The 25,492-nt window shown below is 39.6% G+C and overlaps 2 protein-coding genes across 2 annotated transcripts in view; one reads left to right on the plus strand and one right to left on the minus strand.

Moving 5' to 3' along the window:
* Positions 1 to 3,410, plus strand: part of Sptz (zinc finger FYVE-type containing 26 spastizin) — a 75,931-nt gene extending 72,521 nt beyond the window's left edge. Inside the window, exon 8 of the transcript XR_011716710.1 lies at positions 3,275 to 3,410. The gene's annotated coding sequence lies outside the window, so the exon portion shown is untranslated. The remainder of the gene's footprint in view (positions 1 to 3,274) is intronic.
* LOC139765645 (uncharacterized) lies at positions 1,843 to 24,510 on the minus strand. The gene is made up of 3 exons (XM_071693338.1): positions 24,429 to 24,510; positions 11,127 to 11,255; positions 1,843 to 5,962 (listed from the first exon to the last, which is right to left on the minus strand). The coding sequence occupies exon 3, from the start codon at positions 5,780 to 5,782 to the stop codon at positions 2,345 to 2,347; it is 3,438 nt and encodes a 1,145-aa protein (XP_071549439.1). The 5' UTR covers positions 5,783 to 5,962; positions 11,127 to 11,255; positions 24,429 to 24,510; the 3' UTR covers positions 1,843 to 2,344.
* Positions 24,511 to 25,492: the final 982 nt, after the last annotated feature.

The raw sequence follows: 25,492 nt of genomic DNA on the forward strand, positions 1-25,492 counted from the left end.
ATTGTTGGAACCACTATTCCTTCAAACATACCCATTTTTGCTTTCCGAGATAACGTTCTCAACTTCCACACATTTTTCAACGTTCCCAGAACTTTCATCCTCTCCGCCACCCTATGATTCACTTCTGCTTCCATGGTTCCATCCGCTGCCAAATCCACACCCAGATATCTAAAACACTTCACTTCCTTCAGTTTTTCTCCATTCAAACTTACCTCCCAATTGACTTGTTCCTCAACCCTACTGTACCTTATAACCTTGCTCTTATTCACATTTACTCTCAGCTTTCTTCTTTCACACACTTTACCAAACTCAGTCACCAGCTTCTGCAGTTTCTCACACAAATCAGCCACCAGTGCTGTATCATCAGCGAACAACAACTGACTCACTTCCCAAGCTCTCTCATCCATAACAGACTGCATACTTGCTCCTCTTTCCAAAAGTCTTGCATATATATATGGATGGAGTGATAAAGAGAGATGAAAGCAGAACTAGGGAAAAGGAGTGTAGAGATATGGTGGCTAGTGGCAAGCCTGTTTTGTAAATGATACTTTGTTGTTTGCTGAGAGTGATGAGGTGTTGCAGAAGGTTGTAAGTGTGTTTTATGATGGGTGTAAGTGTAGGCAATTGAAGGTAAATGCAAGTAAAAGTAAAGTAATGGTGTCTGAAAGGAAACAGAAAGTATAAATTATGTAAAACCATAGAGTGAAAGAAGAAAGTGTACTAAATTGTGTTTTGGATATGGGGGAGAAAGACTGGATGAAGTGAGAGAATCTAAGTATCCAGGAGCTGTTTTGGGTAAGTTTGGCGATATGGAAGGAGAGATATAGGAAAGAGCCATACAGGGTAGAAGAGTAACTGGGTCCCGTAATAGTTTAATGAAGGGTAGAGTTGTAACTATTAAGGAACAGCATAGTCCCCTCAACTCTGACCTATGCAGTCAAAACATGGACATGGAATGAGTCACAGAGGTCAAGAATCCAGGCTGTGGAAAGGAGCTACTTGAGAAGAGCTTGTGGTGTGACTAGATGGAATGAAGAACGAAATGAAGGGGTGTGTGAGAGATGTGGTATCGCAGGGAATGCAAAGGGAATGGATTGTTGAGTGGCAGAATGGGTGAAACATAATACTTTGAGGTTGTTTGGGTATGTGGAAAGAATGCAAGAGTGGGAGTTTACAAGGAGAGTGTATGATAGTACAATTAAAGGGGTTGATGTAAGTGAAAGACCACCTGTGACATGGGCAAACAGGGTAGAGAAATGGTGGAAGGATGCATAGAATGGTGTATGTGAGGAAGGGATGTAAGGATGGGCACAAGGGAAGACTCTTTTGCTGTGGCCTAGCCTTGTTGGAGTTCCTGGAAGGAATGGGCATCAGAGATATAGATAGATAGATAGATAGATGTGCTGGTGATGATCTGGGAGAAGTGGAAATATGTCATTAGGAAGAATAATGAGGTAAAAGTGTTGGCATGGGAGATGAATCAGAAAGAAAACAAGGGGGCGTGTGAAAGATGGTTGACAAAAAGTTTAGATGAAAGTGTAGTAAATGTAGGTGATGCAGTCATGTGAATGAGGTGTTTAAAATGTTTAGAGAAAGACTTAATGGTTGCAGGATTTGTCATTGGATATAAGGTTGTGAGATATATGAATAAAAGTGGAAATGCATGTTCAGCAAATGGGATCAGAAATGCTGTGGAAGAGAAGAAAAGGCATATGATAGACTGTCAGAAAGGAATGTACCATTGGAAGTTCAGTAAAGGAGAAGGAAAGAATATAAGATGTGTAAGTGGGATTTAAGAGGTTGACAGAGGAAAGCAAAGAAAAAGTAGATGAAGACTTTGGAAGAAAATTAAGTGACAAGTTTAAGGAAAATGAAATTAGACTGGAAGGAGGTGAAAGAGGAAAGAGGTGGATGTAAGGATGGAAATGTAAATGTAAGGAGTAAGAAAGGGGAGTTGCTGAATCAGAGGAGGAAGTGAAAGGAAGATGGAAAAAGTATTTTGAAGAACTGATAATAAGAGTGGGAGAAGGTAAGGCAGCAGCTGTAACATGTATGAGTATGGAAGATGGAGAAGATGATGAAGGAAATGGATACAATTGCATGGGTGATCTAATGTGATATCTGGGCAAGACAAAACTTATTGCTAAACTTTTTGTGGAACCTTTTTCTTTTTAATTTATCTACATATCATCCTCTTTTTCTTTAACTCCACTTTACTCCTTAGGCTTCAACTTGATCCTTAAGCTTAAGAGTCCATGTTGGAATATGATGAATACAGAATGTCTATGTGTATGATACTGGCGTTCATTTAGTTCAGAACATTGAAAAACTCCTTTTCATGACTTCAGTCCAAAGAAACAATGGCTAGTACTCTTATTTTTTTTCGAGTGGCAAAAGTCTCCATCTTCAATGTATCATTACTGAGATCCAGGCACTGAAGGGTGAAATAGCAATTTGGATGGATCTTGCGTACATGCTGTCTAAGTGTGGTGGTGTGCAAAAAACGCTTTGAGCATACACTGCATTCATACTTTGCAAAGTCTCTGTTTTCACATATTATATCATACTCATCTTTTAGTTCATAATTCCTTGCATTCAGCAGCAAAATCTGTAGGTCTTGGTGATGTGTTTTGATATGATGATATATGAAATTTTCTCTTGTGTTACAGAAAATGCAATACCTATCTTCCATACTGTTACATTTCTGACAGGACTTAAATGAAGCATTTAACTTTTTTCGTTCATGTTCTATATACTCTAGATTTACTGGATGTTTCATTTTTCTCATATGGTCTATCAAAACACTGATTTTCTTATATGAATTTCCACACATGTTGCATACAGCCCACTTGCAGCTACACTGTTCTTGATCTTCATCACTTCTAACAACATTAACTTTGGATGATACAAATAAGGAACATCGAGCACATTTCCTCTTGTCTTCCATTCTTTCCTTAATCATTCTAGGAATGGCATCAAAGTTCTCACGTGTTTCATGTCTAAGCCGCCTCATGTGATGATGAAGACCCTGAGGAGTGCGGTAATATGTTTTGCAAACCATACAAAGAAAGAGTTTTGAACAGGTACATTTCAGCACAGTTTCAGATCTAAATTCACTAACATGCCCCTGATGTAAAGAATCCATGTGAGTTTTTGCTGTGTCTTCATCTTCAAAAGACAGATGAGGACAATGTGGACACAAAACATAACTTGTATAGAAATATTTGTGACAAGATGGACAATTTTCTTTAACAGCCTTGTATTTCTTCCACAGCAATCTCATCTTGCTCCAGTTATTATGGTCATTCAACCTAACATGTTTCCGAAGGTCACCAAAAGTTGCAGCAGTTTTGGGGCAGTCAGGACACTTCAATAGTGGACAAATACATTCTGCAGATCTAACATGTTTCCCTTTTTCCATATCATGCACAGTTTTGCCAAAGTGAGTTTGCTGCAGAAAACTATAGCATACTACTTTTGTATCTCCAGTGTTGTCAAAGAGTAGATCTTCCTGATATGAATCTTCGTTTATGTTTTTTGATTCATAGTCTACAGCACTTTTAAAAGGTTCACCTGATGGACACCACTGTAGTAGTGGTGCATATATCTCATCAGAGCAAACTTCAATTTTTAGTAAAACTTTGATAAACATATAATAATTGACAACACACAATTTCTCTAATATTGAGCACTGAGAACAATTGTTGCCAAAAAAGACATCTGATTGAGTTGAAAAGGAAAAAGGTGGGTAAAAATGAGGATGGTCCAATAAAATATGATGTAACAGGAGAAGACGCTGCTGAAATGTCACTTTACACTGCTTACACTTGAAGTCAGTACAGCTACAGTCTAACATTTGTAACTGCATAGAAACTCTTTCAACATAATCTGGGCTTGGATTGGACAGTTTGTTAGCACTGTGTTGTAATGAGTGGTCTTTTATGAAATGCTCTTTTAAATTGGTGTAAGATGAAAAAGTTTCTGAACACAAAAAGCAATTCATATTTAAACAGCAACTGGGGCAAATTCTGGTATTATTTAACCCACCCATAGTTACTTCTGAAGAGGGATTAGTTATCTTTTCACATGTGCAGTTCATATAGATAAATTTCAAACACTGCTGGAAACAAGATTTCAAATCAAAAGGATATCTGGAGGAAGGACTAACAGGCATGTTTTGCAAAGCAGGTTCTGTTTGTCTCTCTCTGTCATCTGTGCCATTTTCAAATATAGTAATGGTAACAAGCATGTCATTTGTCTCCATGTCATCTTCAATATCTTTCATGATAATCACTGGAGAGCTTGAGAGCAGTCTAGTTTCCTCATTGTTGACAATAGCTACTTTAGCTTCATCTACATCTTTTATGTAATTTTTGCTGTTGTTTGAAGGTGATGTGACTCTAAAAGGGCTGTTGCTTTGAATATTACAAACCAATGACTTTTTGGTTTCAGCAGAGGATGAAAGAATCTTTTGTGGGATGTCATTTAAAAATTTGCTGTGTTCAGTTTTATCAATATCATTTACACTGTTTGTATCACAAACCTTATCATAAAAAGACTGTTTTGTTTTCATCTTTTTTCCCTTTGTGGTTTCCCAATTAGTGTAATTACAACAAAATGATTTTGCATCTTTTTTTTTCTTTTTAAGGAATTGAAAATATTTTTCTTCCAAATGACCAACATTTTTCATGTGCTGGAACAGATCATGACACTTGGAAAAAGAGAGGGAGCAATGTGAACATTTTAGATTTAGACATGTGCATTCTATGTCTTCAGAAAGTGGTATTGGCTGTTTACTGTTTGTGGAAGTATTTTCAATATCTCCATCATCGCTACCATAATCTGTATCATCAGTGTCAACAGCCATAATCTGGTTAAGACACTGAGATAAGCTTTCTTTACCTGAGATATTACGACTTGAATCCTGAGAAGACACAGAAGCACCACTAAATTCAGAAACTTTGTCAACTTTCAAGTGAAATGTATCAGGAGAATTGACCTTGCATAACAAAGTTTCAGGTGCATCTCTGTCAGAACAAAAGCTGTCACTGCTCTCTTCCTCAGGGTATGCACAATTTTTTGCTATATGTGGTGAACATACAGGACAGTCACTTCCCCTCATTTCTGTGAAAACATCTCTACTGTCTTGATCTGAGTGGTAATTTGTCATATTCCAGTGTTTCTTGAGACTGGGATAACAGTCAAAAGTAGAAAGACACACTGAACATATAAATGTCTTTCTGCATGTACAAACATCACTGGCATTTTTTATACAAGTCTCCCTCATGCATTTTTTACAGCTCTCTTTTGCTATTTTGGCACTTTTCTGTAGATCACTCAGCAGAGCTTCTTTGTTCTCTGGCTGGTGTCCTGATTCTTGCCAATGTTTCTCAAGGCATGAGCTCTCATTGTACGACTGAAGGCAGAAATGACACTGATAAGCCTTCAAACATACACAGGTATTAAGCTGACTTCTAATGCTACTCTGCTCATTTTTACTGACGTTTAATATCTTATGGGCCACTTCCATGTGATCCTGAAGTACTCTGTCTGTAGGAAAGCATATAGAAGGAAACCAGTGACCTGTAGAATGATCTATTTCAATGCATTCTTTGCAGTTAATCTGCAGTTCAAGATGTTTCTGGGATACTATTAATGTCTGCCTTCTACTAGCCCTATACTTACTTCTCAAATGCTGCTTCAACTGAGTCAAAGACTTATATTCAGTTGGACATTTACCACACAGTAATGGAGTACACAGGCACTGAAGGGTGGTCATCATTCGTAACAAAAATCAAGCATAAATAGACAACTGTCAACAGTCTACACTGTTAGTTCAAACTTAATACTAAAATCCCGAAATATATGTCGAGGCTTGTAACTCAGTATGACCACACTCTGACTGAAGATTAAGGTCCTATTGGCAGCATGATATAATGGCTCCTTGGTATGGTAGATACTCCTGGAAAATTTAATTAGATATTACATTCACAAAAATAAAAAAGTATATTACAGTCCTTAAATATGTCAAAGATACTAAGAGAGACAGAGATAGAAATGCAAACAGAAATAAACAGATAGACAGAGAGAGAATATCTACCTATTCAGTATGTAAACATCTTGAAAAAGTGATCCATATCAGAATCAACCAGAATATCCCTCTTCCACCCATACAGCATGGCTTTACACCCCATCATTCCATTACCTCCATGCAGACACCTCACACAATACATCCTGGATGATTTCAACCAACCCAAAGATATGCACTCCCCACACAGTGTAAGTGGCAACAGATATCAATAAAACATTTAACACACTCCCCTGACATATCCTCAGACAAAAAATATTTGACACCACATTCCATAATCACAACAAAAAAATGGTTAACCAACTTAACAGTTGACCACAAAAATAAATCACTCACAAAAGGCTTCACCACAAAAACCCTCAAGCTCGACAATAGAGTGTCTCAAGGATTATTTCTTTCTTTAGCCCTCTTTAAACTTTTTGAACATGATCTCCCACCAACTTCTGCAGACCACAGTATAAAGTCCATTCATATGCAGATAACTTCACAACCACAGCATCCTGACACTACCCAAGCAACAACAAACATGCATCAGTACATCAAGCATTTAAAATATTCACTGAGGCTTGTGTGTATATGTCACAGTACTTCATCTTCTGTAGCTTGTGGCTGGTGTGCTTATGATCAAATTTCTTGAATTGCCTGCTTCTGCCTTGAGGTAAAACATACACCCATTAATGCATGTGGTGGCACTCAATTCATTATTACCAGATGTTACAGCAAACTCTTTTCCATATGTTGGCCTGTCCATGCAGTGATGTAAAGTAGGCACCCTCTTATCATGTAATAATTTGTTAAGTGGTGAGACTTATGAAAATAACATATATCAGTACCAGTTGATAGAGATGCTCTGTGGAAGGTATTAAGAATATATGGTGTGGGAGGCAAGTTGTTAGAAGCAGTGAAAAGTTTTTATCGAGGATGTAAGGCATGTGTACGTGTAGGAAGAGAGGAAAGTGATTGGTTCTCAGTGAATGTAGGTTTGCGGCAGGGGTGTGTGATGTCTCCATGGTTGTTTAATTTGTTTATGTATGGGGTTGTTAGGGAGGTGAATGCAAGAGTTTTGGAAAGAGGGGCAAGTATGAAGTCTGTTGGGGATGAGAGAGCTTGGGAAGTGAGTCAGTTGTTGTTCGCTGATGATACAGCGCTGGTGGCTGATTCATGTGAGAAACTGCAGAAGCTGGTGACTGAGTTTGGTAAAGTGTGTGAAAGAAGAAAGTTAAGAGTAAATGTGAATAAGAGCAAGGTTATTAGGTACAGTAGGGTTGAGGGTCAATTCAATTGGGAGGTGAGTTTGAATGGAGAAAAACTGGAGGAAGTGAAGTGTTTTAGATATCTGGGAGTGGATCTGGCAGTGGATGGAACCATGGAAGCGGAAGTGGATCATAGGGTGGGGGAGGGGGCGAAAATTCTGGGAGCCTTGAAGAATGTGTGGAAGTCGAGAACATTATCTCGGAAAGCAAAAATGGGTATGTTTGAAGGAATAGTGGTTCCAACAATGTTGTATGGTTGTGAGGCGTGGACTATGGATAGAGTTGTGCGCAGGAGGATGGATGTGCTGGAAATGAGATGTTTGAGGACAATGTGTGGTGTGAGGTGGTTTGATCGAGTAAGTAACGTAAGGGTAAGAGAGATGTGTGGAAATAAAAAGAGCGTGGTTGAGAGAGCAGAAGGGGGTGTTTTGAAATGGTTTGGTCACATGGAGAGAATGAGTGAGGAAAGATTGACCAAGAGGATATATGTGTCGGAGGTGGAGGGAACGAGGAGAAGAGGGAGACCAAATTGGAGGTGGAAAGATGGAGTGAAAAAGATTTTGTGTGATCGGGGCCTGAACATGCAGGAGGGTGAAAGGAGGGCAAAGAATAGAGTGAATTGGAGCGATGTGGTATACCGGGGTTGACGTGCTGTCAGTGGATTGAATCAAGGCATGTGTATGGGGGTGGGTTGGGCCATTTCTTTCGTCTGTTTCCTTGCGCTACCTCGCAAACGCGGGAGACAGCGACAAAGCAAAAAAAAAAAAAAAATATCAGTACAAAAAACCCTTCATCATTTTTATTTGTGATGAATCACTTCCAAAAATACCACAAATCTCACTACCAATGCCTGATAGCTCTTTTGAAATAACTTATGATTGGAAACTGAAAAGCATAACTTAACCCACTAAGAGCAAATATACCATGTATGGTATAGTACAATGCTGGCAGATGACTGCATGTGTGCTGTATACAGTTAGGGAGTTTTAAAAGTCCTGGGGATGTAAGCAGGGAAATACTGAGTCAGAAAACAATTATTAGCTACTCACAACTCATTCTAAATTTTTTGCTACGATGAAGGGAATATATTGTGCACTCCTACCCATTCTCTAGGCAGTGATATATCACCTCTGGTCACACAAATAATGAAGAGCCTGACTGACAAATCAACAATACTGTCGTCCCCTTTCTCAGAAACTCAACTTTAATTCCATTCATTCCTGCAGCTTTGAAACATTTAATTTTATGCAGGTTTCCATTACCTCCTGTTTTTTCATTAAACTGTTTGGCTGGACTTTTTCACTATGCATGCCACTTCAGACTTTTCTCTCGACTTTCTGTCACTTCATTTTGTATGCCTCCAAATTGCTCATACATCTTCCTGCAGGTATCTCTCATATACCTCTCCTTCCCTTTCATTAATACTTTAAATTCTTTATCTCACCACTTACTATCCTTTCTCAAGTGCCCACCCCCCACCTTCTGCATACTACACACTTCACTTTCACATGCAAGTTCTGCTTCCCTAAATACCTTCCACTCCCCTTGTATCATTTACTCTCAGTCTATGCCATTATTCATTCATTTACTCACACTCTTTCACCATCTCTTTTACATATGTGGGCTTACCTTTTTCTAAAACCAATACAAACTTTCACACTCTTTTATGACAAGAAATAATCAAACATTCCACTTGCTACTCATATCAGCACAATCCATCCAACAACCTCTCATTTGCCTCCCTGTCATGCAGCACATGATCAATAATGCCTGTTGAGCCTCAACCCCACTCACTCACATATGCTTGTTTTGCACACCATTTTTTAACACCAAGCATTCCCAAACACCAATTCTTTTTGAGCATAAACATCAACACACTGTTCCTCATCTCCATTTACACTGGGTATCCCACACCTAATTATACCCTCAAGTGCCGCATCACCCACTCTTGCATTCAGATCCCCTAGCATCAAGATTGCTGAAGAATTCATTAAGCTCCTCCCATAAAGGATCCCTTTCTTCTTTATTCCTTTCAGTACCAGGTCCCTTAGTATTAACAATCACCCACCTCTCATAACCAGCATCAGCCTTGAACTCACTTCCCAACTGCTCCTTCATCAGAAGTATCACCCAATCTTTTTCTCTTCCACACAACTAATCCTAGACTTTGCACCCTGAACATTCCAAAACTAATTCACTCCTTTCCCCTTTAACTGAGTCTAAATCAAAACCAGAACAACCAGGTTCCTCTATTCAAGCATCGCATCTACTGTGTCTCTTCCTTCTTTTTCATCCTAGTTACATGCATATGCATTCAGACACACTAGCCTAAGCCTTTTGGGAGAAATCTTTATTTGAGTCTTTCTTAGGTTCATGTTTTTGGAAACTGATAATACAAGGAAGGATGGCTTTTCAGCTCCCTGCTTCCACCACTCTTAGCACCTCTTATCACACACAGGAGATGCATGGCATATCTTACTTCCCACTTCTCAGGAATATAAACATATTTATCTATTTATTATACTTCATCGCTGTTTCTCACATCAGCGAGGTAGCACCAGGAAACAGACAAAGAATAGCCCAACCACTCATATACACATATATACATACACGCACATATAAATATCAACATTTACATACATATACATACACAGACATATACATATACACACATGTACATATTCATACTTGCTTGCCTTCATTCATTCCTGTCGCTACCCCGCCATACAGGAAATGTATATATTTTCTATCATCATACTTGATTGCTGTTTCCCATGTCAGTGAGGTAGTATCAGAAAACAGACGAAGAAAGACCTATCCACTCATATACACACATACATACATACATGTACATGTACATACATATACACATATACATACATATACTTATCAACATATACACATATACATACACATACACAGACATATACATATTTAAACATGTACATATTTATATGTGCTTGCCTTCATCCATTCCCAGCACCCCCCCCCCCACACACACACACACACACACACACACACACACACAAGGAAACAGCATTGCCACCCCCTGCATCACTGAAAGTAGTTACAGGAAAACAGACAAAAAAAGGCCACATTCATTCACACTCATTCTCTAACTGTCATGTGTTGTCCATCGAAACCACAGCTCCCTATCCACATCCAAGGCCTCACACACCTCTCCATGGTTGACCTCAGAAGTTTCATGTATCCTGGTTCAGTCCACTGACAACAGGTCAACCCTGGTATACCACATCGTTTAAATTCACCCTATCCCTTGAACGCCTTTCACTCTCTTGCATGTTCAGGCCCCGATTGCTCAAAATCTTTTTCATTTCATCCTTTCACCTCCAATTTGGTCTCCTGTTTCTCCTTGTTCTCTCCACCTTTGACACATATATCCTCTTTGTCAACCTTTCCTCACTCATTCGTTCCATATGTCCAAACCATTTCAACACACCCTCTTCTGCTCTCTCAACCACACTATTTTTATTACCACACATCCCTATTACCCTTTCATTACTTATATCAAAGCCTATATATATCAAAATTATGTCTTAAAGTTATAGTAAAAATAATCCATAGTATTTTAGCAAGAAATACTGTACTAGTAAGTATTTTTCTATATAGAATTATTGAAAATGCAAGGATTTAGGAACACATAACAAAAGTATACATACCAATGTATATATATATATATATATATATATATATATATATATATATATATATATATATATATATACATATATATATATATATACATACCAATATATATATCTTACCTGTTGGTAGACCTGTAACTTTGGACTATACTGTAACTTATGAGTTAAGCTTAATCATGCGGCCATGTAGACTGGATGAGTGTTGCTGATTCTACTATCACAATGAGCTCCCAACTGGAAGGTGCCATCCTACAAAATGGAAAGGCAATGTAAATGAAGAATCTTTTCTGAATTCACAATAAAAGTATTCAGGTAATTGCTTTCTACAGTATACTACACTGTACTTCCTACAGAGTACTATACTAAATTGATATTAATTTCTTTCATAGATATCCTTGTCTCTAACATGCAAAACTGTAATCTGCTGTTATAAAAGCTGGTTCAGTATTTCAACCAGCACCCCATGACATATAGTCTGAATTACTGTCATGTTACTGATCAATATAAGGTGGCACCATAAATGGACCATTCAACCTCAGAAGGACCAGTTCTGCAGTTTAGGGCAACCTGATCCACTTAGACAAAAGTCAGGGAACTCACTATATGCCTCTAAGAAACTGGGTGTCCTTTTTTAGATGTCCAAACTTCTGAACAGTTGCTCCATTTATATAAGGGACTGATTTGTCCTTGTTTGGAGTTGAGTCGAAAGCAATCCAACTCATAAACTGTCCCAGGCTAACTTCCACTCTTGACCCTCTTGTCCTACGCCACAATGTTGCTTCACTTTCCTTCTTCTATTGGTATTACTTTGGTTTCTGCTCCCAACTCCCAACTCAAGGGTGGGCTGTTTTGATACTAGCTTCTTTCCTTACATGTTGAAGCTCTTGACCTCTCTACCTCCTCATGTTTTTCCCAATAACTATGACCTGGCACATTTCAAAAGACAGGTCTTTCACTTCGTCCATAATTTGTACACACTTTCCCTTTCCTTTCCTTTTTCCATTTCATCATTCTCTCTATATTTCAATTAAGGCCCAGTCTTGATGTGGACTTTCGTCCGTGACTGGAGCCTATATATATATATATATATATATATATAAAAGTAGATTTTCAAGGATGACATTGTTATATGCATCTGAGAGAGTACTTACTCAGGGAGAACTTAAAAAACATTTTATTTCCTAAGGTGTATCCATGAGGATTCACCCCTTTTGACAATAAAGAATATGAGGCTGCCAGATGTACTTTCACAAGAAACATACAGTAACCCCACCAGGCCTATGACGTCACGGCACAGAAGAGAGACAATGCCAATCATAAGATAACTCCTAATAACTGTGCCTTAAACCTGTTACTGTTCACAATCAAGAACTGCTTTTCAGAACAAAGTAGTTATTTGACTAGGATTTCCAGCCAAATAATCATAGGTTATCTGAGCGAGGTTGGTTCCTGGCTGTATAACCAAACTTTAATTGACTGGAACCCAGCCAAGTAACAATTAGCTATTTTGCCAGGGAATGTGTATGATTTTAGTTTGACCTTAATATGCATTACATATGCCTTATAATACCATGCAAATATTTACTTTACTGTATTTGTGTACAGTTGTACCATCTAAAAGTACGAAACATCACTCGGGTAACAGAGCAGTACTGGTACTGGCAGTGAGCTCACAGACCACGGCCTCACCACTTAAGAAAGGAGACCCACCAGGAAGTCAAAGCAGAGTTCTAGCAACAACCAAGTCATTGGATGGCTGCCACACTTACCTTTCAATGGTTGGGTATTAATGCCAGCCAATGGTCACTCCATGGCAGTCTTTTTGACATTAGGTTATGGCAGGCGTCAGGTTGCCAAAATTACTGACACTGCTACCATCACCTGAGAACATGAGCAGAATCAAACTGCAACTGGACCATACACTGCAGGGGTGGACGGGGATGGGCTTTTCCAGGAGACAAGGCACTATCCAACATAGGGTTTGGATGACAACTTTTTAGTTCATCCTTTTTACAAATGGAGGACTGCATAATCATAAACACATTTTAAGACTGTAAACACTCAAATTTCACAGTCAAATATTCAAACCCAGCCACAGATACAACCTACATTCCTGAAACAGAGATTGGGACAGGAAGGAAATGCACTTGTGATCAAAGAGTGATAGATGGTTAATCTGGCTTCTAGTCCCAAGAACACCTGATGTGACTTAATCTAACATGACAGTGCAAAGGGTTGATTAGAAATATGAAGTCAGTTGGAAGGTAAGTTTGAATGGAGAAAAACTGGAGGAAGTGAAGTGTTTTAGATATCTGGGAGTGGATTTGGCAGTAGATTTAGCAGTGGATAGAACCATGCAAGCGGAAATAAGTCACAGGGTGGGGGAGGGGGCGAAAGTTCTGGGAGTGTTGAAAAATGTGTGGAAGGCGAGAACATTATCTCGGAAAGCAAAGATGGGTATGTTTGAAGGAATAGTGGTTCCAACAATGTTATATGGTTGCGAGGTGTGGGCTATAGATAGGGTTGGGCGGAGGAGGGTGGATGTGTTGGAAATGAGATGTTTGAGGACAATATGTGGTATGAGGTGGTTTGATCGAGTAAGTAATGAAAGGGTAAGAGAGATGTGTGGTAATAAAAAGAGTGTGGTTGAGAGAGCAGAAGAGGCTGTATTGAAATGGTTTGGTCACATAGAGAGAATGAGTGAAGAAAGATAGACAAAGAGGACATATGTGTCAGAGGTGGAGGGAATGAGGAAAAGTGGGAGACCAGATCGGAGGTGGAAAGATGAAGTGAAAAAGATTTTGAGTGATCAGGCCCTGAACATGCAGGAGGGTGAAAGGTGTGCAAGGAATAGAGTTAATTGGAACAATGTGGTATACTGGGGTTGATGTGCTATCAATGGATTGAACCAGGGCATGTGAAGCATCTGGGGTAAACCTTGGAAAGTTTTGTGAGGCCTGGGTGTGGAAAGGGAGCAGTGGTTTCGGTGCATTATACATGACAGCTAGAGACTGAGTGTGAACGAATGTGGCCTTTGTCGTTTTTTCCTAGTGCTACCTCACACGCATGTGGGGGGAGGAGATTGTCATTTCATGTGTGGCAGGGTGGCGATGGGAATGAATAAAGGCAGCGAGTATGAATAATGCACATGTGTATATATGTATATGTCTGTGTATATACATATATATATATATATATATATATATATATATATATATATATATATATATATATATATATATATATTTATTTTTATTTATTTTGCTTTGTCGCTGTCTCCCGCGTTAGTGAGGTAGCACAAGGAAACACACGAAAGAATGGCCTGACCCACCCACATACACATGTATATGTATATACATACACATCCACACATGCAAATATACATTCCTATACATCTCAATGTATACATATATATACACACACAGACATATACACATATACACATGAGCATAATTCATATATATAAATATATATATATATTTTTTTTTATTATTTTGCTTTGTCGCTGTCTCCCACGTTTGCGAGGTAGAGCAAGGAAACAGACGAAAGAAATGGCCCAACCCACCCCCATACACATGTATATACATACACGTCCACACACGCAAATATACATACCCATACATCTCAATGTACACATATATATACACACACAGACACATACATATATACACATGTACACATTTCACACTGTCTGCCTTTATTCATTCCCATCGCCACCTTGCCACACATCGAATAACATCTCCCTCCCCCCCTCATGTGTGTGAGGTAGCACTAGTAAAAAAGACAACAAAGGCCCCATTCGTTCACACTCAATCTCTAGCTGTCATGTAATAATGCACCGAAACCATAGCTCCCTTTCCACATCCAGGTCCCACACAACTTTCCATGGTTTACCCAAGACGCTTCACATGCCCTGATTCAATCCACTGACAGCATGTCAACCCCGGTATACCACATCGATCTAATTCACTCTATTCCTTGCCCTCCTTTCACCCTCCTGCATGCTCAGGCCCCGATCACACAAAATCTTTTTCACTCCATCTTTCCACCTCCAATTTGGTCTCCCTCTTCTCCTCGTTCCCTCCACCTCCGACACATATATTCTCTTGGTCAATCTTTCCTCACTCATTCTCTCCATGTGCCCAAACCATTTCAAAACACCCTCTTCTGCTCTCTCAACCACGCTCTTTTTATTTCCACACATCTCTCTTACCCTTACGTTACTTACTCGATCAAACCACCTCACACCACACATTGTCCTCAAACATCTCATTTCCAGCACATCCATCCTCCTGCGCACAACTCTATCCATAGCCCACGCCTCGCAACCATACAACATTGTTGGAACCACTATTCCTTCAAACATACCCATTATTGCTTTCCGAGATAATGTTCTCGACTTCCACACATTCTTCAAGGCTCCCAGAATTTTCGCCCCCTCCCCCACCCTATGATCCACTTCCGCTTCCATGGTTCCATCCGCTGCCAGATCCACTCCCAGATATCTAAAACACTTCACTTTCTCCAGTTTTTCTCCATTCAAACTCACCTCCCAATTGACTTGACCCTCAACCCTACTGTACCTAATAACCTTGCTCTTATTCACATTTACTCTTAGCTTTCTTCTTTCACACACTTTACCAAACTCAGTCACCAGCTTCTGCAGTTTCTCACATGAATCAGCCACCAGCGCTGTATCATCAGCGAACAACAACTGATTCACTTCCCAAGCTCTCTCATCCCCAACAGACTTCATACTTGCCCCTCTTTCCAAAACTCTTGCATTCACCTCCCTAACAATCCCATCCATAAACAAATTAAACAACCATGGAGACATCACACACTCCTGCCGCAAACCTACATTCACTGAGAACCAATCACTTTCCTCTCTTCCTACACGTACACATGCCTTACATCCTCGATAAAAACTTTTCACTGCTTCTAACAACTTGCCTCCCACACCATATATTCTTAATACCTTCCACAGAGCATCTCTATCAACTCTATCATATGCCTTCTCCAGATCCATAAATGCTACATACAAATCCATTTGCTTTTCTAAGTATTTCTCACATACATTCTTCAAAGCAAACACCTGATCCACACATGCTCTACCACTTCTGAAACCACAATGCTCTTCCCCAATCTGATGCTCTGTACATGCCTTCACCCTCTCAATCAATATCCTCCCATATAATTTACCAGGAATACTCAACAAACTTATACCTCTGTAATTTGAGCACTCACTCTTATCCCCTTTGCCTTTGTACAATGGCACTATGCATGCATTCCGCCAATCCTCAGGCACCTCACCATGAGTCATACATACATTAAATAACCTTACCAACCAGTCAACAATACAGTCACCCCCCTTTATTAATAAATTCCACTGCAATACCATCCAAACCTGCTGCCTTGCCGGCTTTCATCTTCCACAAAGCTTTTACTACCTCTTCTCTGTTTACCAAATCATTTTCCCTAACTCTCTCACTTTGCACACCACCTCGACCAAAACACCCTATATCTGCCACTCTATCATCAAACACATTCAACAAACCTTCAAAATACTCACTCCATCTCCTCACATCACCACTACTTGTTATCACCTCCCCATTTGCGCCCTTCACTGAAGTTCCCATTTGCTCCCTTGTCTTACGCACTTTATTTACCTCCTTCCAGAACATCTTTTTATTCTCCCTAAAATATATATATATATTCTTATTTTTTTTATTTTGCTTTGTCGCTGTCTCCCGCGATTGCGAGGTAGCGCAAGGAAACAGACGAAAGAAATGGCACAACCCACCCCCATACACAATGTATATACATACACGTCCACACACGCAAATATACATACCTATACATCTCAATGTACACATATATATACACACACAGACACACATATATATATATATACCCATGCACACAGTTCACACTGTCTGCCTTTATTCATTCCCATCGCCACCTCTCCACACATGGAATACCATCCCCCTCCCCCCTCATGTGTGCGAGGTAGCACTAGGAAAAGACAACAAAGGCCCCATTCGTTCACACTCAGTCTCTAGCTGTCATGCAATAATGCCCGAAACCATAGCTCCCTTTCCACATCCAGGCCCCACACAACTTTCCATGGTTTACCCCAGACGCTTCACATGCCCTGATTCAATCCACTGACAGCATGTCAACCCCGGTATACCACATCGATCTAATTCACTCTATTCCTTGCCCTCCTTTCACCCTCCTGCATGTTCAGGCCCCAATCACACAAAATCTTTTTCACTCCATCTTTCCACCTCCAATTTGGTCTCCCACTTCTCCTCGTTCCCTCCACCTCCGACACATATATCCTCTTGGTCAATCTTTCCTCACTCATTCTCTCCATGTGCCCAAACCATTTCAAAACACCCTCTTCTGCTCTCTCAACCACGCTCTTTTTATTTCCACACATCTCTCTTACCCTTGCATTACTTACTCGATCAAACCACCTCACACCACACATTGTCCTCAAACATCTCATTTCCAGCACATCCACCCTTCTGCGCACAACTCTATCCATAGCCCATGCCGCACAACCATACAACATTGTTGGAACCACTATTCCTTCAAACATACCCATTTTTGCTTTCCGAGATAATGTTCTCGACTTCCACACATTCTTCAAGGCTCCCAGGATTTTCGCCCCCTCCCCCACCCTATGATTCACTTCTGCTTCCATGGTTCCATCCACTGCCAGATCCACTCCCAGATATCTAAAACACTTTACTTCCTCCAGTTTTTCTCCATTCAAACTCACCTCCCAATTGACTTGACCCTCAACCCTACTGTACCTAATAACCTTGCTCTTATTCACATTTACTCTTAACTTTCTTCTTTCACACACTTTACCAAACTCAGTCACCAGCTTCTGCAGTTTCTCACATGAATCAGCCACCAGCGCTGTATCATCAGCGAACAACAACTGACTCATTTCCCAAGCTCTCTCATCCACAACAGACTTCATACTTGCCCCTCTTTCCAAAACTCTTGCATTCACCTCCCTAACAACCCCATCCATAAACAAATTAAACAACCATGGAGACATCACACACCCCTGCCGCAAACCTACATTCACTGAAAACCAATCACTTTCCTCTCTTCCTACACGTACACCTGCCTTACATCCTCGATAAAAACTTTTCACTGCTTCTAACATATATATATATATATAAATATATATAGGTGGTGTGCAAAGTGAGAGGGTTAGGGAAAATGATTTGGTAAACAGAGAAGAGGTAGTGAAAGCTTTGCGGAAGATGAAAGCCGGCAAGGCAGCAGGTTTGGATGGTACTGCAGTGGAATTTATTAATAAAGGGGGTGACTGTATTGTTGACTGGTTGGTAAGGTTATTTAATGTATGTATGACTCATGGTGAGGTGCCTGAGGATTGGCGGAATGCGTGCATAGTGCCATTGTACAAAGGCAAAGGGGATAAGAGTGAGTGCTCAAATTACAGAGGTATAAGTTTGTTGAGTATTCCTGGTAAATTATATGGGAGGGTATTGATTGAGAGGGTGAAGGCATGTACAGAGCATCAGATTGGGGAAGAGCAGTGTGGTTTCAGAAGTGGTAGAGGATGTGTGGATCAGGTGTTTGCTTTGAAGAATGTATGTGAGAAATACTTAGAAAAGCAAATGGATTTGTATGTAGCATTTATGGATCTGGAGAAGGCATATGATAGAGTTGATAGAGATGCACTGTGGAAGGTATTAAGAATATATGGTGTGGGAGGAAAGTTGTTAGAAGCAGTGAAAAGTTTTTATCGAGGATGTAAGGCATGTGTACGTGTAGGAAGAGAGGAAAGTGATTGGTTCTCAGTGAATGTAGGTTTGCGGCAGGGGTGTATGATGTCTCCATGGTTGTTTAACTTGTTTATGGATGGGGTTGTTAGGGAGGTAAATGCAAGAGTTTTGGAAAGAGGGGCAAGTATGAAGTCTGTTGGGGATGAGAGAGCTTGGGAAGTGAGTCAGTTGTTGTTCGCTGATGACACAGCGCTGGTGGCTGATTCATGTGTGAAACTGCAGAAGCTGGTGACTGAGTTTGGTAAAGTGTGTGGAAGAAGAAAGTTAAGAGTAAATGTGAATAAGAGCAAGGTTATTAGGTACAGTAGGGTTGAGGGTCAAGTCAATTGGGAGGTGAGTTTGAATGGAGAAAAACTGGAGGAAGTGAAGTGTTTTAGATATCTGGGAGTGGATCTGGCAGCGGATGGAACCATGGAAGCGGAAGTGGATCATAGGGTGGGGGAGGGGGCGAAAATTCTGGGGGCCTTGATGAATGTGTGGAAGTCGAGAACATTATCTCGGAAAGCAAAAATGGGTATGTTTGAAGGAATAGTGGTTCCAACAATGTTGTATGGTTGCGAGGCGTGGGCTATGGATAGAGTTGTGCGCAGGAGGATGGATGTGCTGGAAATGAGATGTTTGAGGACAATGTGTGGTGTGAGGTGGTTTGATCGAGTGAGTAACGTAAGAGTAAGAGAGATGTGTGGAGATAAAAAGAGCGTGGTTGAGAGAGCAGAAGAGGGTGTTTTGAAGTGGTTTGGGCACATGGAGAGGATGAGTGAGGAAAGATTGACCAAGAGGATATATGTGTCGGAGGTGGAGGGAACAAGGAGAAGAGGGAGACCAAATTGGAGGTGGAAAGATGGAGTGAAAAAGATTTTGTATGATCGGGGCCTGAACATGCAGGAGGGTGAACGGAGGGCAAGGAATAGAGTGAATTGGAGCGATGTGGTATACCGGGGCTGACGTGCTGTCAGTGGATTGAATCAAGGCATGTGAAGCGTCTGGGGTAAACCATGGAAAGCTGTGTAGGTATGTATATTTGCGTGTGTGGACGTATGTATATACATGTGTATGGGCGGGAGTTGGGCCATTTCTTTCGTCTGTTTCCTTGCGCTACCTAGCAAACGCGGGAGACAGCGACAAAGTATAAAAAAAAAAAAAAAAATATATATATATATATATATATATATATATATATATATATATATATATATATATATATATTATATGGGAGGGTATTGATTGAGAGGGTGAAGGCATGTACAGAGCATCAGATTGGGGAAGAGCAGTGTGGTTTCAGAAGTGGTAGAGGATGTGTGGATCACGTGTTTGCTTTGAAGAATGTATGTGAGAAATACTTAGAAAAGCAAATGGATTTGTATGTAGCATTTATGGATCTGGAGAAGGCATATGATAGAGTTGATAGAGATGCTCTGTGGAAGGTATTAAGAATATATGGTGTGGGAGGAAAGTTGTTAGAAGCAGTGAAAAGTTTTTATCGCGGATGTAAGGCATGTGTACGTGTAGGAAGAGAGGAAAGTGATTGGTTCTCAGTGAATGTAGGTCTGCGGCAGGGGTGTGTGATGTCTCCATGGTTGTTTAATTTGTTTATGGATGGGGTTGTTAGGGAGGTAAATGCAAGAGTTTTGGAAAGAGGGGCAAGTATGAAGTCTGTTGGGGATGAGAGAGCTTGGGAAGTGAGTCAGTTGTTGTTCGCTGATGATACAGCGCTGGTGGCTGATTCATGTGAGAAACTGCAGAAGCTGGTGACTGAGTTTGGTAAAGTGTGTGGAAGAAGAAAGTTAAGAGTAAATGTGAATAAGAGCAAGGTTATTAGGTACAGTAGGGTTGAGGGTCAAGTCAATTGGGAGGTGAGTTTGAATGGAGAAAAACTGGAGGAAGTGAAGTGTTTTAGATATCTGGGAGTGGATCTGGCAGCGGATGGAACCATGGAAGCGGAAGTGGATCATAGGGTGGGGGATGGGGCGAAAATTCTGGGGGCCTTGAAGAATGTGTGGAAGTCGAGAACATTATCTCGGAAAGCAAAAATGGGTATGTTTGAAGGAATAGTGGTTCCAACAATGTTGTATGGTTGCGAGGCGTGGGCTATGGATAGAGTTGTGCGCAGGAGGATGGATGTGCTGGAAATGAGATGTTTGAGGACAATGTGTGGTGTGAGGTGGTTTGATCGAGTGAGTAACGTAAGGGTAAGAGAGATGTGTGGAAATAAAAAGAGCGTGGTTGAGAGAGCAGAAGAGGGTGTTTTGAAGTGGTTTGGGCACATGGAGAGAATGAGTGAGGAAAGATTGACCAAGAGGATATATGTGTCGGAGGTGGAGGGAACGAGGAGAAGAGGGAGACCAAATTGGAGGTGGAAAGATGGAGTGAAAAAGATTTTGTGTGATCGGGGCCTGAACATGCAGGAGGGTGAAAGGAGGGCAAGGAATAGAGTGAATTGGAGCGATGTGGTATACAGGGGTTGACGTGCTGTCAGTGGATTGAATCAAGGCATGTGAAGCGTCTGGGGTAAACCATGGAAAGTTGTGTAGGTATGTATATTTGCGTGTGTGGACGTATGTATATACATGTGTATGGGGGGGGGGGGTTGGGCCATTTCTTTCGTCTGTTTCCTTGCGCTACCTAGCAAACGCGGGAGACAGCGACAAAGTATAAAAAAGAAAAAATAAAAAAAAGAAAATATATATATATATATATATATATATATATATATATATATATATATATATATATATATACATATATATATATATATATATGGATGGAGTGATAAGAAAAATGAAAGCAAAACTAGGGAAAAGGGGCCCAGAAATGAAGTGTGGTGGTGAGATATAGTGGTGAGAGGCAAGCCCATTTGTAGATAATACTATATTGTTTGCTGAGAGAGAAGAGGAGTTGCAGAGGGTTGTAAGTCTGTTTTATGATGTGTAAGAATAGGCATTGGAAGGTAAATGCAGGTAAAAGTAAAGTGATGGTGTCTGAAAGGAAACAGAGTGAAAGTATAGATTTTGTAAAATCATATAGAGTGAAAGAAGTAAGTGTACTAAATTGTTCTGTGGATATGGGGGGAAAAAGTGTGGTGATATGGAAGGAAAGACATGGGAGAGAGCACGATAATGAGATTCCACCAATCCTGAGGTACAGCATCTTGAGCCATACTAACTAATTGACTTAGATAACAATGAAATTCCCTTTCTTAAGGAATTCATTCACAATTCTAGCTACCTGCTAATCCTGCAAGGATTTTATTACCCCTTCTCTTTTCATCAAACCACTTTCCCTAACTCTCTTGTTTTGCATACCTCTATGTCCCAAAGATCCCATATCTGTCACCCACTGTCTAACATATCTAACAGTCTTTCAAAAAACTGACTCCATTTCCTCTTCACCTCTTCTTTGCCTATGACCATTTACCTCTCTAGTTCCTTTGGGTGATTTTTTTTCTCATACTGTTCATCATCCATAATATTTTCTTATTCTCTCTAAAGTATGATGATATGTTCTTACCCCACCTCTCATTTCACCTATCCTTAATAAATAAGGCATAGTCTGGTGAATATTTGATTGCAAAATGAATTTTGTAATATAAACATAATCTTTCCTTGTCATACATAGCACCTGAGAACACTTGACTCACACAGCTCATTCTTCATATCTCAAAATTATCCTGGGATGAGCAATATGCACAAGCCCTGCCTTTTGGCAAATGGTATGAGCAACAGGTAGGACCATTTAGGCAGGAGCATTAGGCAGAAAGATTTGGTAGAGGAAGTAGGTAGGAACATTATGCAGTAGCATTTATGTACTAGTAGTCAGCAGGAACATTAGGTAGGAGTTTCTGCAAACACTGTGTTAGAGTTGCCCTTTACCAGTGGCCTTTTAAGGGTGAGGCATTAAAGGCTGTAGCACTTATGTAGTAGTAATCAGCAAAAACATAGGGTAGGAGCTTCTGCAAACACTGTGTTAGAGTTGCCCTTTGCCAGCAGCTTGTTAAGTGTGAAGCACTATAGGATAAGAAGCAGCACTGGAGTTCACTAGTTATGGAGAATCTACTGCTGCGGCAACCTCCTTGTGGGAGTTCCAGGTGGGAACAGGAATCAGAGATAAAGACAGAGATAGAGAAATAGAAATGATTTCTTAACCTTATCTGAAATGAACAAAAGAATGAAAATGTATAATTTTCTAGTTTTTCTGTTTTTGTTAAAGGTACAGGAATAAGTACAGCAACACCACTGAAAATCACTGTTGGTATCAGCTAAAGTTTTGGCTTCGTTACATCAACCTCATGTAACTCAGCAAGTAGCTGAAATGATAGGAGGAATATACCTACATTACATTGATCCAATGGTGGGGATTTTGCTGTGTCATCTGTTTGCTGACATCTGGCACCACACTGGGAGTGCATTTCATTTATATGACTGGGTATATTTTAACTAAATTATTGAAAATCAAGATAAAACCAGCCCATTAGAAAGGTAAGCTGAGGTTTTCATAGGTTCAGTTGATTCTTTGCAAGTGTATCACCTACATTCACTTTAATCAACCTTATCGTGTCCTAAATATTCTACTGTCCCCTTATCTAATATCATTTATTATAATGCTCTAAAGTGTGTAATACTGGCATTTCTGTAATTACAATTATTCATATACAGCACATTTCTCATTCTCAAAGCTAATTTCGATGCCTCAACTTAGCCAGGAAAGTAAACTTTTGGTGGGATCATATAAGTAGGACAGTGATCAGAACTACACTGCCAATTGTCAATGTGTTTTTCTAATTGGCACTTCTCTCTTAATTAAACTTCATAACCAGTAAAATTCAACGACATTAGAAAAAGATGGAAATCTGTATCCCTCCTGTCTGTTTACAACTTGCTAGAAGTGAATGAAAGTATTGTGAATGCATTACTTACACTCATCTGTTCATTTTGAATATTTCTATCCCACTAACTCCAATTACTTCAAAGTCTTGCCCACTTTCAGAAAATTCTAAAATGATGGAGTTAGTCAGAGGCACTACAACTTAAAAAACACACTCTGTAACACCTCTACAAATTATAAGGCATCCAATGGTGCTAATTTCTTTCAATATTATCATCGACAAAACACACCTCAGTATTCCTAAATTTTACTGAACAAACCCAGTCTGCTTACTTATAACTCATTTATAAATACTTTCGTTCAACATTCCTCATTTACTTCTGATGGTGTGTAATCGCCTACCCTGAAACAGTGCTCTTGTATTTCGGGAGATTTCACTGTTTAAGGAGACTCCCATATAATCAAAAGTTAGGAGCCTGATGTTAATGTAGCCAGCCTTTTGGAAACACTTTGGCAAGTAGCCATTACATAACTCACAGCCTAAAGGTTTTAGAATAACGAAACAAAATTCAAGCTATCACAATACAACAGAGCATGCATGACTTCTATCTCCTACCCAACTTTCACAATTGTAAGGTAAACACATCCTAAGATTTAAGTCTTAATCTACTGGCAAACACCTTCAGGTATCGGCACATTGTGCATCAAGTCACGATCACATTTTTCTTAGAATTTTCAAAGAGAAGAAAACATTGAAGTATTGTACCTAACACAAAATCCATTTACAGGCCAATTGTCAGCTTGGCATACGAGCGACGAATGTTGTTGATATACAATGTCTGTTTACACACCCAGCGAAGAGAATACGTAGCGACTAAAGCTTTCCTCATTTAGTTGTGCTCGTGCTTGTCGTTAATAAACGATGCTTGAAAAGTTGTTAGTATTTTTTGTTCATTTCCACATTTTTCGTATCCGTCAACCAATTTTTTACTTTGAGTTCGACAAGTTAATGATATATATATCAAACATATTGAACGCACAAAATTGCTGGCAAATACAGGTACCCGATCTATTTGTTCCAGGTTAAATAATTTGGTATATTTCAAAGTTAACATTTTTTAATGATGCAAAGATGTTACATTGATTTAGACATCATAAATCATATATGAAAAGCGATATTACTGATGTTCTCTTTTGTAGGTAGGCAGCTGTGATGTATATATAACTTGCTAACGATGCAAAGATCAAGGGCCCTTACACACTTCCCAATACATGTACATAATAAGTCTACAGGAATGTAAACCACCAGAAATCTGAATATAAAATTGCAGTCCAGATAGGTATTCTTTGCAGTATGATGTATGTGTGTGTGTGTGTGTGTGTGTGTGTGTGTGTGATTACTATTGTGTGGTATGGGGATAGAGTTTTACACTCATGTTGCCCCGTCTCTTAACCTTGCATATATATATATATATATATATATATATATATATATATATATATATATATATATATATATATATATATATATATATATATATATATATATATATATATACACACAAAGGCAAAGGGGATAAGAGTGAGTGCTCAAATTACAGAGGTATAAGTTTGTTGAGTATTCCTGGTAAATTATATGGGAGGGTATTGATTGAGAGGGTGAAGGCATGTACAGAGCATCAGATTGGGGAAGAGCAGTGTGGTTTCAGAAGTGGTAGAGGATGTGTGGATCAGGTGTTTGCTTTGAAGAATGTATGTGAGAAATACTTAGAAAAGCAAATGGATTTGTATGTAGCATTTATGGATCTGGAGAAAGCATATGATAGAGTT

This window comes from Panulirus ornatus, chromosome 55 (assembly GCF_036320965.1).
Source record: "Panulirus ornatus isolate Po-2019 chromosome 55, ASM3632096v1, whole genome shotgun sequence".
NCBI lineage: Eukaryota > Metazoa > Arthropoda > Malacostraca > Decapoda > Palinuridae > Panulirus > Panulirus ornatus.